This window comes from Saccopteryx bilineata, chromosome X, assembly GCF_036850765.1.
Source record: "Saccopteryx bilineata isolate mSacBil1 chromosome X, mSacBil1_pri_phased_curated, whole genome shotgun sequence".
Lineage (NCBI taxonomy): Eukaryota > Metazoa > Chordata > Mammalia > Chiroptera > Emballonuridae > Saccopteryx > Saccopteryx bilineata.
This window is the reverse complement of record NC_089502.1, coordinates 136,188,999-136,207,020: the sequence shown is the minus strand read 5'-3', so window position 1 is coordinate 136,207,020 and position 18,022 is coordinate 136,188,999. Positions and strand designations below refer to the sequence as shown.

At 41.5% G+C, this 18,022-nt stretch overlaps 1 protein-coding gene across 1 annotated transcript in view; it reads right to left on the bottom strand.

Annotated features, from left to right (window-relative positions):
- CLTRN (collectrin, amino acid transport regulator) overlaps window positions 1-15,688 on the bottom strand; it is a 30,846-nt gene extending 15,158 nt beyond the window's left edge. The window contains exons 1-4 of the mRNA XM_066249836.1: window positions 15,500-15,688; window positions 15,133-15,191; window positions 9,812-9,897; window positions 1,153-1,266 (exon numbers count right to left, since the gene is read on the bottom strand). Of these exons, the coding sequence (XP_066105933.1) occupies window positions 1,153-1,266; window positions 9,812-9,897; window positions 15,133-15,191; window positions 15,500-15,557 (317 nt within the window). The 5' untranslated portion in view covers window positions 15,558-15,688. The remainder of the gene's footprint in view (window positions 1-1,152; window positions 1,267-9,811; window positions 9,898-15,132; window positions 15,192-15,499) is intronic.
- Between the last annotated feature and the right edge of the window lie 2,334 nt (window positions 15,689-18,022).

Sequence of the window (18,022 nt, the reverse complement as noted above, 5' to 3'; positions counted from 1 at the left end):
CTTGTCCCTCAATATACTTTGCATTTAATCATCTCAACAACTCTGAGAGAGGGGTACTATAATTATTCTCATTTTATAAGTGATAAGAGGAAACCAAAATAGGGAAAGTAAGCAAGAAGAAAAAAACAGAATTGAAAACTTAAGCCAGGGGTGCCCACACTATGGCCTGCGGGCCGCATGCAGCCCCCTGAGGTCATTTATCCGGCCCCCGCTGCACTTCTGGAAGGGGCACCTCTTTCATTGGTGGTCAGTGAGAGGAGCACAGTGCATCCTGTGCTCCTGGAGTACTGTATGTAGCAGCGCCGCAAAGCACAGCATGGCTCATGTACAGTACTACTTCCGGTGACACAGGATGCACGCGCCACAGCTCCGGAAGCGCGTCATATCACCTGTTACTGCTAGCAGTGACAAATATGGAACCGGACATTGACCATCTTATTAGCCAAAAGCAGGCCCATAGTTCCCATTGAAATACTGGTCAGATTGTTGATTTAAATTTACTTATTCTTTATTTTAAATATTGTATTTGTTCCCGTTTTGTTTTTTTACTTTAAAATAAGATATGTGCAGTGTGCATAGGGATTTGTTCATAGATTTTTTTTATAGTCTGGCCCTCCAAAGGTCTGAGGGATAGAAAACTGGCCCCCTGTGTAAAAAGTTTGGGGACCCCTGACTTAAGCATTCAGGTTTGGGAATCCACATGATGAGCGTTCTCACAACAGTGCTATACAAGGTGTTCTTGCTGAAAGAAGACAGTATAAAAGATTCTTAGTTAATATTTAAACCAGGCTCTCTCAACCACAGCATGAATGACATTTGGGGTTGAATAACTCCTTGTTGTCAGATGCTGTCCCGGGTATAGAAAGATGTTTAGCAGCACCCCTAACTTCTGCCTACTAGATGCTGGCGGCAACCATCCCCTCACTATAACAACAAAAACAGCTGCAAACATTGTCAAGTTTGGAGGCAAATTTATTCCTAGATGAGAATCACTAATCTACACTAATCTCTAATGTAAAATAACAAAACAAAATCTTTAACATCTTAAATAAATATTATGAAGTAGAGAGAAAATACTTTAATACCTATGAAAAGAGTGAAATAAATCAACAAGTTGATTTACTGGTATAAGGCGTATTTCAGTGTGATTACCTTATAGCTGACCGTATCTCCTCAGCAGGCAGCGTGTGGTTTTTCAAAGGATCTGTAACCACAAACCAGAATGACACCCGCTGGGTTACATTGCAAAGTAGAACATGAGAAATTCTGCAGAACATTAGAAGGGAAAAAAAAAACACAGTTTAGAAAAATAAAAATTTCATCAGACATTTACTCTGCTATTATTTCATCAGACATTTACTCTGCTATTATTACCATCTTAAGAGATGCTTTTCCCAGCCAGCCACCCTGTCAGACCCTCAAACAGCTGAATTTCCCAGCAACCACAAGAGAAACATGAAGCGGGGCTTTGGAATACCCCTTACCCCCAGTGCATCCAGAGCCCAAAGACCATCAAAGTTGTTCCTCATGAGCACGACACGTGTCCAGCCACACAAGAGCACCCTGACCCCCAGGAAGAGAGGACCGTGCTGAAGGCTCTGAGCCAATGCAAGATGAGAGAAAGGAGGTTCGAGGGACCACTCTGGTTTGAGAGCCCACACACCAAGCAAAGCAGGTGTGTGCCTTCACGCCCATATGGAGAGAGCGAGTGATCCTTTGCCTAGTGCCCAGTCCTGGGCATCAGCTCCCGATGCAACAGCATCAGAAGGGAACACTGCCGCCACCCTCCCTGAGCCTTCCCTGTCTGCCGCCCACACTGATGCAAGGACACGCCCAGCCCAGGCGGCACAGTCACAGCCTCAGCGGAAAACTGGGAGTCTGAGGTCATCCTTGTGTCCTGTTGGTCGAGGCCCTGCCACTATCACAGCCTGAGACTCAATGTCACAGTTCTTTCAGCCTGGTGAGCCTGCTGTTCCCCTGCATGAGTCAGGGACACGGCCAGGTCCCCTCCTAGCACCCCAGCTGGCAGCTGTGCCAGCCCCAGGCCCCCTCTCCTTAGGTGGCAGCAGCGACATGCGGAATCACTACCAGGATCCACCCTGGGCCTTCCTCCCGCAGGCCCACCCTGCCTTTTCTCCGAACACACTTATCAGGAAGGCATCTCTCTTCCATTTGTCCAGTTGGTATACTTAAAAGTTTGTTCTTATTTTAATTTTTTTAAGATTTTATTTATTCATTTCAGAAGGGGGGGAGAGAAGAGGGGAGGAGCAGGAAGCATCAACTCCCATATATGCCTTGACCAGGCAAGCCCAGAGTTCTGAACTGGCGACCCTCAGCCTTCCAGGTAGAGGCTTTATCCACTGTGCCAACACAGGCCAGGTCAAGGTTTATTCTTATTTTAAATAATAATGTAGGCATTGTTCTTGTCATAGAGATTGTCATAGTATTTCTTTCCAAGGTCTTTCCAAGGTCCATCTATTAGGATTTCTTCTCCACCACAGTTTCAGCAACAAGGAACTGTTCATGTTTGGGGCCGGATGATCCTTTGCTGTTGGTTGTGTGCTGTCCTGCTGTCCTCTGCATGGCAGGGTTTTAGCAGAATGCCTGGTCTCTAATATCTAGGTGCCAGCAAGGAATCTACCCACATTGTGAGAATAAAGTCATTGCCAAGTATTCCACGGGGTGGCGGTGGAGGCTTGGGAGAGGGTGTGTGTATGTGAGTGTGTGTGTGTGTGTGTGTGTGTGATCACACTGGTGGAGAACCACCAAGAGACAGTGACCTCTACTGGCAGAAATAGTCAAGCTTGATTTCCCAAAATGACATTTTTGAAACAGATATCAAAGTATCAGACATTAAAAAAAAAATAAAATGATGTGTGCTTGGCAAAAACATTTCCCCCAATTTTATAGAATGCCAAAGGTGAAGGAGTTAGGGCTGGGTGAAAAAGATGAAGGCCTTAAGGAAAAAAAAGAACAAAGCTTCAAGCACAGACAAGAGCATGGTGGTTACCACAGGGGAAGGGTGTGGGGGAGGGAGAAGACAGTAGAGGGACAAGTGGTGATGGATGGAGACCGGACTTGGGTGGGGAACAAACCGTACAATATACAGATGATGTGTCATAGAATTGTACGCCGGAAAACTGTACCGTTTTATTAACCAATGTCACCGCAGTAAATTCAATTTTAAAAAATAAAGATAAAATATAAAACGCTGAGACCTGGCCCCCAGAAAGGTGGGTTGGTTAGAGTGTTGTTCCATATGCAAAGGTCTCAGGCTTAATCCCAGGTCAGGGCACATACAGGAACAGATACTTGTTTCTCTCTCTCTCTCTCTCATTCTCTCTCTCCCTCCCTCCCTCCCTCCCTCCTTCTGTCTTCCCCCACCCCCTTCCTCTCTCTCTAAAAATCAATAATCCATAACTAAGTTTAAAAAGATAAAAGGCTGTAAAAAATTAGCAAAGTGCTGTGGCATCTGAATTATTCATAGTTTTGCCTCATTAATAGTCAGCCAGTGTAAAGTTTTTCCTTTGTAAATGAGCTACTCATTTAAGCTCTTCAGGTTGGCAAAAATTAAACAGTTCAATAAAAGCAAATGCTGGCAAAGATGTGAGAATTGCAATCCCAGGCAGAGCTGTGGGTGTCAGTGGGTGCAGAGTTCTGCAAGTTTTCCTAGAACAGAACGCAGACACCAGCACCTCTCTTACAGAGTAAGACAGAGAGGGGGAGAGAGAGAGAGGGAGAAGGAGAGAGAGAGAGGGAGAGAGAGAGAGAGAGATCAGTGGGGTTGTTCTCTGCTGCGCTGTTTGTCACTGCTGAGCACTGGAACAGCCCGCCCCTATGTCCAGCAGTAGGGGAATGGATCAAGTAGTGCAGTATGTGCTATCCAGCCAGTTCTAGTCCACAGAGTCAAGGAAGAAAGAGCCCAGGGTTGCCCAACTACTGAGCCAGGAAATTCGTGCCGGCTGGATGTGCTGTGCATTGCAGGATGTTTGGCAGCAACCCTGGCCTCTATCGAGTACTTGTCATTAGGCCACCTCCAGTAGTGACAATCAAAAATCTCTGCCAGCATTGCAGATACCCCTGAAGGACAGAAACCATCCCCAGTGAGAAGGTACTGAATAAAACTACACAGTTTTATAAAAGGAGCAATCTCAAAATTACTCTATTAGATGAAAAACATAGGAGAGGGATGTTCTGTGGTAGAACATCTATTTGCATAAATTAAACAAATACAAAGTAAGTCTGCTGGCATAAGAGAGGAGCCCAGGAGCCAGGTAGGTGGTCACTAGAACACTCCGCCTATGTTTTCTTTCCACCTAAAGCTCTTTAAATGCTGTTCAAACAGAATTTCGTGGTACTTTTTTAAGAGAGTCAAGGAAAGATGCCGTAAACAAAGCAAAGTCCCTTCTCCCATGGAGCTTGTTGTCTAAAGGGATAGAAACAGAAGATAACTGAGTAAATAAATGTGTGCACTGCCGCTGGGAGAAGTGCTGTAGAGGACATAAAATACAAGGAGAATGAATGCATGCACTCCACCAACACAACAGGGGTCCCAGATACTTCCCTCTGTCCCCTCACCTTGGAACTGCACATCCCTTACTATGAATTCAAATTGCTTAATTGTGTTCAATGTTTCCATTGGGATGCAAGTCAATGGGCTTAGAGAGTTGCTTCTAACAGATGCAGGTTGAAAAGGGAAAATTGGAGGATGCCACCTGATCCAAAACATCAAGTTCAACATCGCCAGATGTGATGTGAACATGGTGCACCCATAACACCAGATGTGGAGAAGGCTACTTCACCGCTGTGATTCTCTTCTCCAAAAAGTGATTTACTCCGGTAAATCAGGGGATACCCTCAGACAATACCAAATTGTAATATCTCGTGCCAAGAGCATTGATCCAGCATTAATTCATGAGTTCTGAGGAATATATTGGTTAGGTAAGGTAGTAACTTTAGGGGGAGCAGGGAGCAAACAGTGAAGCAGCGTTTCTCAAACTCAGCACTTTGACAAGTGGGGGGTAGTCCTTGTGTTGGGGGCTGCCCTGGGCCTAGTAGAAAGTTTTGATCATCTCTGGTGTCTACCCACTACATTACATTACCACCTCTCTTTCACTATACCCCCTTACCCAGCTCAGTTTTAAAACCAATAACGTTCTCATATTTCCACATGTTCTAGGATGAGGATGGGGCACACAGTCATCCCAGGTTGTGAACCATTGTTACACAGGAACTCTCTGTATCTGTACAACTCTTTTTTAAAGTCTAAAATTATTTCAACGTATAACATATGCAGATATAATTTAATATAGAGATATAATTTAGCAAAGGCCAAAGAGTAATTTAAAAAGTCTGGATACTGTATAATAAACTCTAAATATGACACAAAAGAAAGCAATTGATAAATTAATAACAGTTCTCATTGTCATCATTGATAACTACCTAAAAGATACACACTTACTTAGGAGTAAAAAAGTTACATAAAAATATGCAATATTACTATCCATCAGCATAAAGGTGGTCTGAATACTTGCATTAAAATTATTTTTTAATTTTCTGTTGTGGGCCCTTGCTGGTTGGCTCAGTGGTAGAGTACTGGTCCAGCGTGTGGAAGTCCCAGGTTCAACTCCCAGTCAGGGCACACAGGAGAAGTGCCCATCTGCTTCTCCACCCTTCCCCCTCTTCTTTCTCTCTATCTCTCTCTTCCCCTCCCTCAGCCAAGGCTCCATTGGAGCAAAGTGGGCCCTGAAGCTGAGGATGGCTCCCTGGCTTCCACCTCAGGCCCTAGTATGGCTCCAGTTACAACGCCCCAGATGGGCAGAGCATTGCCCCCGGGTGGGCAAGCCAAGTGGAACCCAGTCAGGCACATGTGGGAATCTGTCTCTCTGCCTTCCCGCTTCTCACTTCAGAAACATACAAAAAAAAAATTCTGTTGAGTATTCAACTGTATGAACAAATTGTATGCCTTTTTCCATGGTCTTTCATCCAAATGCAACCACACTGTACCTTTGAGATTTGCACAAATTGAAAAAGTTAATCAACCAACAAGCACCATTGAGTTAAATATGTCTTTTAAAGTGTGTTTTGATGGAATAAATAACTGAAATACCTAATCAATCTTAAAAGTTCTTATGATAAGGAAAATCCTTGTAACTGTGTACGGTGACAAATGTTAACTAAACTTATTGTGGTGACATTCCCAATATAAATAAATAATTGAATCATTATGTTGCACACCAGAAACTAATATAATCATGTATGTCAACTATACCTCCAGTCAACAGACTGAAATGCCATTAGTACAGATAAAAAGAAAATATACATTAACAGACAATAAATATAGGGGGTTCTGTTGGAATTCTTAAAACCTACTTCCATAATCATTTCTACCAGTCATTTTTACCAAGAAATTATTTCAGCGCATACACAGTGGCTGCTTTGATCAAGTCACTGGAACCGTAAAAGGGTCCTGCCTTTCCTCAAGTGTGAGGAGCCCTGGTCTGAAGGGGATTCTCTAAGAATTGGCTCCACTGCCATTCCTCCTCAATGGCGCCAAATAGGGCCAACTGCGTCCAAGGGTGGTAAAAATGGGGCTCTTGTTTCTGGAAATCAAAAGGCCTAATAGGAGCTGGCTGCTGTCTTAGAAGCACAAGACTGCTAATCCCCTTTCCATGGACACAGCAGCACGTTGTTCCTTATTCCGATCATACGACTTTTCCTTGAAGACTAGGCAGAGGAGGAACCATCCATGCCCTACATCATTTAACTCAGAAAGAAAATGCCATGCCTCAGTTAGACTCCCACTTCGCTTGCTAAAAATGAGAAAATACCTTAAAAGCTAATATTTGAGTAAATTAGATAAATTGAGAAATAGACTGAAGTTGAAACTTAGATTATGTCTTCCATAGAAATTACTTACAACATTTTAAAATCTCCATGAAATTATTTTAATAAATCTGGCAGAAACCTTACTGTAAAATATTGGGAATATCTTTCAATCATTTGAATGAGGTGGCTGTCTTCAATGGAAGTCCCAAGAACAACTTCAAGTAACGTGACATAAGGAAACCAGAACTTTCTATCATTTAAATTTTTAGATCCCTCTTCCATAAGAGTTCAAAAATATCTAGAAAACCAGTTGATATCAAGATTTCTAAGTGGTAATTCCAAAAGAATCAATTGAGTCCATCTTCCTATAACTTCTACCAGGTCCAGCCTCTTGGGTCTGGGTCTTATGCTGTATGGAAAATAGTTTTACCCATCATAAAATCTCAGGGCTCACCCCATCATACACTTCCAGTTCTTAATTTACTTCTATCACTCCACCCACAAAAGTGTGGTCAATAGGCTGGCCTCCGCAGACCACAATAAAGAAAGAGGTCCATGTTTTTCACACCATCCCCTTTGGGTGCTCTGTCAGCTCTACTTTCCCCTCTCTTTGATGGCATTTTGGAGCAGTTGGGGTAGGTTTCTTGTCACTTATGGCTACCAAAAAGTTCAGAGCAGCCCTGGCCAGGTAGTTCAGATGGTTAGAATGTCATCCCGCCATGCTGAGGTTGTGGGCTCGGGCCCTGGTCAGAGCACATACAAGAAAAATCAACCAATGACGGCATGAAGAAGTGGAACAACAAATTGATGTTTCCCTTCCTCTCTCTCTGTCTCTGTGTCTGTGTCCCTTCCTTTCTCTCTAAAAATCAATGAATAAAATATTGTTTTAAAGCTCAGGGCTGTCTGATCAAAACTCACATCACACTGTGTCCCTGCCCCCCTCTTCTGCTTTTTCTTTATATTCACATCCCATGTATTATATTGTGGGTTTGAGGAAGACCAATAAATAGTGATCCTTTTTGCTAGCTTCTGAAGTATTATAAAATTAAGATGAAAGAATGAAGCAGATAGGAGACCAAAATATAAAATAGTGGTTGGAGGATATTACTTTAATCAGCAAACTTCCTTCCTAATTAAAAAAAAATCCTGAAATGAGATCAATTCCTTTACAGTGCCCCATACAGAACTGAACTGAAGCAGGTATGGCCACACACTGGAGTGGTATGTAAAACACTGAACACCTTATGATGTGCACCTAACGATCTAAATCAGTGGTAGTCAACCTGATCCCTACCGCCCACTAGTGGACATTCCAGCTTTCATGGTGGGCGGTAGTGGAGCAACCAAAGTATAAATAAAAAGATAGATTTAACTATAGTAAGTTGTTTTATAAAGATTTATTTTGCCAAACTTAGCAAAAATCTGACATAAAGTACTTGGTAAGTAATTATTATTCTATGCTTTAACTTGCTGTAACTCTGCTTTATAAATTTTATAAAGTAAAATGACTTCCCTACTTTATAAATCACCATTACTGTGGAACCGGTGAGTGGTTAGAAAATTTTATTATTAACAGATACAAAAGTGGGCAGTAAGTATAAAAAGGTTGACTACCCCTGGTCTAAATGGTCCTCAGCTGTAAGCAGCACACACAGCCTTCCAGGTGCATGTGCCTGCCCATGCAGGGCCAGATTCTGTACTTAGTAGAGGGAGCAACATAGAAAAATTGCTGCAGTCTGAGGGCAGGTCAGTTCTGAAAGAGAAGGGACCTCGTGCCCAATTTCTCCTTCCAGTTACTAATCAAATCAGTCATTTTACTTCTCAAGGGGAAAAGTGAGGAAGGAGGAGAAACCAGCAGTGTTCTTTCTCCTAATTACAGATAAAAGTGGTAGGAAGCATTACAAGTAGAGAAAATTCTTCTGGAAGAATAAATAAAAATGTAAAACTATTAAAAATTGTATTAAAGTTTTTAAGAAAACAAACAAGGTGCTATGATAGATATCACCAGTGGGACAAACCTACATATATTTAAGTTACTTTTAAAATGAGTGCCCTGGACTTATTTGTCCCCCTCCCTCCAAATTCACATTTTAAAGCCCTAATCCCAATTATTACTATATTTGGAAATAGAGCCTATCAGAGGTAATTATGGCTAAATTAAGTCATACGGTAGAGCCCTAATAATATAGGATTGGTGTCCTTGGTCAGAGAGCTTGATTGGTCAGGGCACATACAAGAACAGATCTCTCTCTCTCTCTCTCTCTCTCTCTCTTTCTCTCTCTCTTCCTCTCTCTCTAAAATTAATATATTTTAATTGAATGTTTATTGTATTAATTTTTAGAAATAAAGGAAGGGAGAGACAGACAGATCCTGTCTGTGCCCTGATCAGGGAGCGATCCAGCAACCTCTGTGCTTCAGGATGATGTTCTAACCAACCAAGCTATCTGGCCAGGGCAAAATCAATACGTTTTTTAAAAAGAGTTTAAAAAAGAAGAAGCCACACCAGACAACTCACTCTTTGCCCCTCCATTTCAAGGTGCTCATGTGAAGAATAGGTAACATGAGCACCTTCATCTTGAACTTCCCAGATTCCAGAATTATGAAAGATAAACTTTTGTTGTTTGAGCCACCTAGTCTGTGGTATCAACCTGAGCCGACTAATACAATGAGAATAGAGTTCTTATCTATCCTATCCACTTATCAGCAAGGGAAATATGTATACAATAGAAATGCAGAAAGCTTATGACATGACTACAATGTGTTAATATTTATCTTCATAGTACTCACTGACGAAGAGCATCATTAAAACATGACATTTACTGCAAGCTGAGTGAGATTATAAAAGTTTTTTTTAATGTTAAACCAAGGTGTACATCCCTTTAAATTAGATTAATAAATTATTTTCAAGGTCAAGTTTTAAATTATCACACTATTTCAAATAATACTGCAAGTTATCAACCAAGATTTTTCACTTTTTACTTACTCTGTTGTTTCTCTATTGGGAACTTTTCTCATGGAGAAAGCCACCATTGCTTTGAAGAGATATTCTTCATTTGTATCCCAGGCATACTGAAGGAGAAGTAAAACAGAAAATGTAAAGTGAAGTAAGAGGAGGAGAGACAGTGAGACAGACTCCCGCATACACCCTGACCGGGACCCACCCTGCAAGCCCCATCTGGGACTGATGCTCATCAATCGAGCTATCCTTTGCCTCAGTGCCAGTTCAAACCAATTGAGCCACTGAGCCACTGGCTGTGGGATGGGCAGAGGGAGACAAGGGGAAGAGTGAGGGGAGAGAGGGGGAGAGAGGGGGAGAGAGGGAGAGGGATAGGAGAGGAATGGGAAAAGGATAGAAGGGGGAGAGAGAGGAGGGAGAAGCAGATGGTCACTTCTCTTGTGTGCCCTGACTGGGGATTGATCCCAGGACATCCATATACCAGCCTGTTGCTCTAATCACTGAGCCAACCCACCAGGGCCACACTGGTTCTAATTGTAGCCATATTGGTATCTCTCTCTCTCTGTCTCTCCACTCTCAACTTTCTTATATACTAAAGACTGGAGACTATGATAAATCATGTCACCATAATGTTCAGGATAGTGTTTCTTGGACATTCTATCATTCCAAGTGTGGTATATTTCACACTGCATTATCTTTTTCAGAATCTGCAGTATTAGTAGCTGGTCAATAAATAGGACATTTGGAGATCTCATCTGGATTAATACAGTCAGTTTCCTTTCTCCTTTGTCCTCTTCCTCAGAACCTGATTCCTCCTCTCAGCTTCCTTTTCTTTATTAACATCAGTACCATTTCTCTTTTTAGTTTCTTGGCTGGACACTTGAGTGTATGTGCCTGTTATGGACTGAATTGCCCCCCCCCCAAATTATATGTTGAAGTCCTATCCCAGTACCTCAGGATGTAATAATATTTGGAGATCATGTCTTTATGCAGGTGATTAGGTTAAAATGAGATCCATAGGGTGGACCCTAATCCAATATGACTGGTACTTATAAGAAAAGGAAATTTGGATACAGACACACACTGTGGGGAGACATGTGAAAACACAGGAAGAAGACCACCATCCACAAAGCCAAGGAGAACACTGGAACGCAAGCTTTCCTCATGGGACTCTGAAGGAACCAACCCAATGACACTTTGTCATAGATTTGTAGCCTCTAGAACTGAGAGAAAATAAACAGGTTTTGTTTAAGTGCCCCAGTCTGTGGTATTTGTTATAACAGCTCTAGTAAACTAATGTGGTGACCTCACAATACAGGTGAGTAATCAAATATTACTGGAGAAAGTCACAAAACAGGGTTTGTCAGTTTAACTCTAAATTCACGATGACCTAGCCCCGTGATGGCAAACCTATGACACGCATGTCAGCACTGACATGCGTAGCCATTTTCGATGACACCCAGCCGCATACCAGAGAAGTATGGAGCCGCATGCTAAGAAGGATGTTTTGTCCTTGGCTCCTGCACGGCCAGGTGCAGTAGCCAAGGATAAAACATTTGCTGTAGTGTAGACACTCTGTGCCGGAGGTCTGCAGGCCAAAACAACAAGTCTAGTTGGGGATCTTTGACCTCACGTCCAGCCAGCGGAGCAAGGAGCAGCAGAATGCCATGGGGGACACATCTCTGGGGGCCCTGTGATCACCATTACCAGCAACCACATAACCAGAGCAGTCATCATCCAATCTACTCTACTGTTCTGGGGTGTCATGGATTTCTAATTGACCATCATTACTGAGATAAGTGAGGGGGAGGCTGGGAGAGGCGAGGGCCTGTGCTATGGATGCCTTTCCTGCCATTAGAAATAGCAGCAGCCATCTTAATTTACATAAGATGCAACTTGCAGAATTTCAAGACAGCCTCTGGGCTCAGGTGTTTGTCAACTTAGGTCAAAGCTTGAGACTCTGGAAAGGTGCTGCTTGGAGAATCAAGAGGAGTGCCACTACGAACAGGAAATTTGGAGTGCCTGGAACCGATTACCAGACACTTTTAGCACCTTGAAAAATATAGCAAATGGCTTTACTCACAATTTTTCCCTCTACGTACTTTTGTGAGACCTTATTCTCAATGTTAAATAATATCAAAACCAACAAAAGAAACAGATTGACAGATGAAGTTAGTAGTGCTTGCTTGGGCTTGAAGTGTACAAAATACCAACCTTCAATTGAAGATTTAGCCAATGAAATTCAGCAACAAAAAAGGCACTAATAGGCAGGTTAGTTAAAGAATTCCCCTACTCCTCACTTATCTTAGTTCACGGCACCCCACACAAGTTAAATAATATCAAGACCAACAAAAGAAACCAACTGACAGATGAACAAAGAAGTCATTAAGCAGGTAAGTTAAATAATTAGGTTTTGGTTTATTAAATATAGTTATATATTACAATTATACATTTTTGTTATTTAAAGTATAACTCGCGAAATTATAGGTTTTTTCTTGAAGTGACACACCACCCAAGTTATGCTGGGTTTTTTGGCGAATTTTGACACACCAAGCTCAACAGATTGCCCATCACTGACCTAGTCTCAAATTGCTTGGGAATCTCTTAGGTTTCTCCATCAGTTTTCTCTCTCATGGTTCACAATGGCTATTCAGAGCCCCTTTCAGGCCTTCCAAATCCCAGTGTTTTCCCTCACATCTTACTCTCACTAGATGCTCTTGTTTCATAACTTATAAATACACCTCAAGTCATCAATTTAAACTCCTCCATCCTCCCGTCACCAAATACAAAACTTTCTGCATAGGCACACATCCTTCGCTGAAGGGTCAAATGAGACATTTCTCCTCCTGTCAATGGCTCACCTCTTGTGGGAGCACTTCCCTTCTGCCCTTCTCAGGATTTTAACAATATCAGTTTCCCTGCTCCTGTTGTCCAATGCTGACTTGAGCCAGTCCACTGACTTTCAACCATACTCAAATCTTTCCCATTACAACAACAGCAAAACCAAATCACTTTACTTAACCCTCCTTCTTCTGCCTCCTTCTGTCTCTGGCTCTTCACAGCCAAAACTCTCAAAGGAGTTGTGCATACTTCTGTCATTATACATTCACTGCCCACTTCTTCTTAACCCCCTTCATTATCTGCCTTCAGTTCCATCACTTTACAGAAAAGCTCTCTTAAAGTTACCAGTGACCTCTATGTTGCTTAACATAATGAGCATTCTTCAGCATCATCTTGTTTGACCTCTCAGCAGCATCTGCCGCTCTTGAAATCTCCCTTTCTCCTGAAGCACTCTCTTCCCTATTGTGATACGAGAGTTTTCTGCTTTTCCTCCTACTCCCTTTGCAGGTTCCCCCTCTTTTACAAGAGCTTCTAGTTTTAGAGAAACTTCAAAGCTCTCTTCTACACCCTCTCTTCTTGACACTGTGTACTTTCGCCCTCAGCACTGCCATTTACTCCAGCCTTCCATTTTACCATAGAGCAAATGACTCAGGAGTATATAACTGAAGCCAGCTCTGTCCTTGCCTATTTGTCAATAACAGTTCCAACACAAGTCCAAAATTAAAGCCTGTTCTTGTCTGATCTGCACCTGGTTACCTGACTCATAAATAGAGTTGCATAATTAGAAACAAGGCTTCATCCTTGACCCCTCCTTCTCTCTTCCTTGTCATTCCATCCCTGTGGCTCTCGAATCCCTTAACTACTCTCTCTCCCTCTGCGCGCTGTATTATAAATGGACATTGTCCTTCACCTACACTATTCCAATCACCTCCTAACCGGTGCCTCCTTCCTACTCTAGGCCACTTCAATGTCTTTCACACTGTGGTTAAACTGTCTTCCAGACACTAATTCTACCATGAAATCTGTTCTGTAAAACTCCCACTTGCTTTAAAGATAACATTAAAACTCCCTAACACCGTCCACATATTTTTTGTTATGACTCATCCTTTCTTTCTAAGCTCATCACGTGTCACACTCCTCCTCCTTGCTCCAGTTCCAGACACCTCAGTCTTTCTTCCACCCTTCGCTTTCAGCAAGTTCCTTCATGTAATAAGCCTTTGCACAGGCTGTTCCCTCTGTTCTTTTTTCTTTTATTCCTTAGTTCACTTCTACTCATGCTTCAGACCTCACAGACCCCTTAAATTTCTCTGTTCCTGTAACACTTGTCCAGATTGCACATTTGTATTTGGTTCACTGAATATTTAATGGACAACCAATTCTCCCACTACTATAAGCCCCACAAGGGCAGGAACAAGGCTGATTTTAGCTTCTCTTCAGTCCCAGAATCCAGCATGGTTCCTGCTCTCAAAGCATCCTGAGATAATCAACCATATAAACTGGTAGAGAGAATGGATTCTGAAGCCAGCCTGTCTAGGTTCAAATCTTACCTCTGCCACTTGCTGACTTGAGATCTTGAGCATGTTACTTAATTTCTTGTATCTGTCATCCATCTGATGAGAAAGAATACCTACCTGTACCACCTTCCTCAAAGGGTTGTTATGAGGACTAAATGAGCTGATGTAAGCAAAGTGCTTAGAAGGGGCGCAGCTAGGAAGTAAACGAGGTTCTCAATAAATGTTGGTTTCTGTAGTGACTATTACTCACTGAGCGATAAAATCAAACTCTGGTACATTGCCTCCGAACAGAATAACTCTGTTTCTTTACTATTTCTAGTCTGAGGCATGTTACTGTCACTTGCGATTGGGGGAAATTTTCAGAGACCATACTGGAAAACTGAAATGAAAATTACAAATTACCATCTTATTAATTTGGCAATGTTTCCTGTTTCCAAAACTACATAAGCTCCATGAGTATTTTTTAAATTTCAATTTCATAAGCATATACTTCATGTTGTTATTTTGATATTTAAGAAGAATTAAACTTCTCAGTAGAATTTGAAATTTTTTGTGCTATGAAAGATCTTATGTGGGTGTTACATGACCTCTTTTCAATGAGAACACAATCTTTTTTTGATGACAATAAAACTGAGGCTAACAAAATTCAAATGGCCACGATAGTGAGGCACAGAGCCCAACCCAGACCTAACTGCCTGACTCGGGCCCCTTTCTTCCAGTATGCTGGGTTAAAATGTCCAAGGGTGTAAATTTTTTTTTGTAATACAAAACTTCACGTTTTCTAACATACGCTGTAGATTAATATTTTAGGCAAAATCATTTTGTTAGCAATTTCTATTTTACTATATATATTTTTACCTTAATAAAAGATCATAGTTGAGGTCCTTAGAAGCAATTTATACACCTTTAAGGTAACTACCCAGAGAGGCTCATTATTAGCACAGTATCATTAGCAAACAAAATTACAAATGAACATGTAGGTTTTCCACTTACTGCTTTCTCTCCCAGAGCTGTTCTGATACTAAGTCTCACTTTAAAAGCATTTTCTGCATCTGCCAAAAAGAAAAAAGAGCAGTATATGATAATATCTTCCAAAACAGAGCCTAATAATCCCAATATTTGATGCAAATCAACTCAAGAAAACACAGAACTGCAATGAAACTGCCCCCAAAAGTCTGGGAAGTTTAACTGCAATCACCTTAGATGGTTTAATTTTTTTTAAACATATAAAACGTACATCAGCTCAACTTTCAAGCCACAACACGTCTATAGATTTAGAAAAATAAAGAGGTCTTTCAGTCAAACACTTGTCAAACATTAGAACGCTATTAATCTATTTTTAAGTTTCAAGGCTACATACCTGGTTGACAGAGTTCAGCATGAATAGTAGTCACGAGGAAAAAGAACAGCCACAACATTCTTTCAGAGAGGAAACAGAAGGCAAACCAAGGGAAAAATAATCCACCTTCCACTTAAAGCTGCTTTAGCCATTCTGTGACCCAGATTAGAATATCAGAGAAACAAGCAAGCCACCAGCTAGAAGGTTTAATGATTAACTCCCATCACTTGGGTTAATACTTTGATAAAAGCAGCCCATCTCCTGTCAGTTATTTACGAAAACCTGTTTGGAAAACAGATTAGCTGCCCTTTGCAAACTCTACCTTGAAAGAATGTTTCCTCTGCTGACTCAAAGTCAGAATTCTCCCCGCCCCTTCGTTGTCTGGTTCAGTGCAGGGTGGAAAGAATTTAGTCCTCTCTGGAGGTTTTCCTGGGCATGAACTTTCCATCTTTTCAGGCCTCAAGTATCTGGCTGACAGATAAACTGCCTCAGTTTGGGAAGCTAAAATCACTCCCTTCTATCTCGGGTGAACAAAGGCCTTGTGAGAATGGCCTTACCTGATTCACACTTCAGCAGGTAAACATCCTAGCAGAGCTCCCAATTCAAAGGGGATGATTTTGGTCAACTCTAAGGTGTGGCAGTTGTATAAAATCAAAGCTGATGATACAGAGCAGTGCTGTCCAATGGAATGTTCTGTGATGATGGAAATATTCTACAGCTGCACTATGCAATATGGTAGCCAGGAGTCATGGGTGGCTGTTGAGCACCTGCAATGGGCTAGTGCTGCTAGGAACTGGAAGCTCTGGTTCATTTACATAGCCACGTGTGGCCAGTGAGTACATTTGGCAGGGAATCTCTAGAGGAGAGCAGTCATTAAGAACTACCCACCCACCATGAAGGAGGTCTCCTGGGGTCTTTCTCTAAAACTCCAAAGAGTACCTCATGGGTGCTGTTATAATTATCTGACAATGAGAAAATCAAGGATCCAGTGCTCAAGGCATTGGTGGCAATGGGAGGAATGGAATAGGTGTCACTTGAACCCTCTCTCCAACATACTGAACCACACTGCCCCTTGGGTCATCATTGTAAAACCTTAAATTTGCTGCAAAACCTCAGAGATGCTCTGAGTAAGGTAATGAATGGAAAAGAATCTTTCTCAGCAGTCCCTCTACAGAGGCCAACAGAAGCCCCACAGCAGGTCAATGTCCGGGCTTTATTCTCTACCATGCTGTCTCTTCATAAATTTGTTACCCAAATTCTACCTTGTTGCTTAAAAACCATGAGTGGAAAATTAGGTTGGATGACCCTGATGGTAAATGGAAAATCTGGATTTCTAAAGCAACAATGACAAGTGTGTAGCCATACTTCTGCAACACTTTGAGAGTCATACTGTTTCCCTCTGCTAGTTAGGGTGCTATTTTATCATACAGGACCCATTTCTTTCCGCTAATTCCACCTGAGGAAGCTTTATCACCTCTCCTCTACCTTGGTGGCAAAGGCACAGAGTCAGGAAAAGTTGTACTAGAGCGGGAGGCAGCCAAAAGTTAGCCCAGCCATTCTAGAAATTTCACTATTAGGTAAAATGGAAATTTCCTAGAAGGAAAAGCTCATGTAACTAACCCCTGCAAATAAAATCAGACTGGATAACGTTATCTTGGGAAATGTTAGGATAAAGTCATCACGGGAAGGAAAAGCCAATGGATAGAGATTGTAACAAAGGTGATTACCTAGCATCAAGGAACAAAGCCATGTTAGATACAGAAATCCAATTCAGCTTTGCTTTAGCCCAGTGGTAGTCAACATGGTCCCTACCACCCACTAGTGGGCGTTCCAGCTTTCATGGTAGGCGGTAGCAGAGCAATCAAAATATAAATAAAAAGATAGATTTACCTATAGTAAGTTGTTTTATAAAGATTTATTCTGCCAAACTTAGTGAAAATCGAACATAAAGTAATTGATGAGTAATTATTATTATATGCTTTAACTTGCTGTAACTCTGCTTTATAAATTTTATAAAGTTACTTCCCTACTTTATAAATCACCATTACTGTGGAACCGGTGGGCAGTTAGAAAATTTTACTAACAGAGATACAAAAGTGGGCGGTAGGTATAAAAAAGTTGACTTCCCCTGCTAGCCCTTTAAACCTCATAAAAGTATCAAATATCTCTCTTTTGCTTGAGTATAATGCTGAATTTTAGTCTAAGCTACTCATTTGAAAAAGAGGAGAAAAACCTCTTCCCTTTTGAGTTATTTCTCAGTGTTTGTTGTCTCATTTTAAAAACAACAGGAAAAAGAGCAATAGAAGCTATACCAAAAAGCAAAACAGAAAAGCACAAAACACCCTAATTCTACCAACATGGTTGACCAGTATTAATATATTTTAATAGTTGAAACACACCTTGGATATTCCTAGCCTTAGATATTCTTATATGATGTTGCTGTCGCTTTGTCTCACTGTAGCAGCACAATCAAAACAGGGTGATGTAACAGGAATAACACGGACCTTGCTGTCTTCCTTACTCTAATGGGACTGCCGCTCTTCC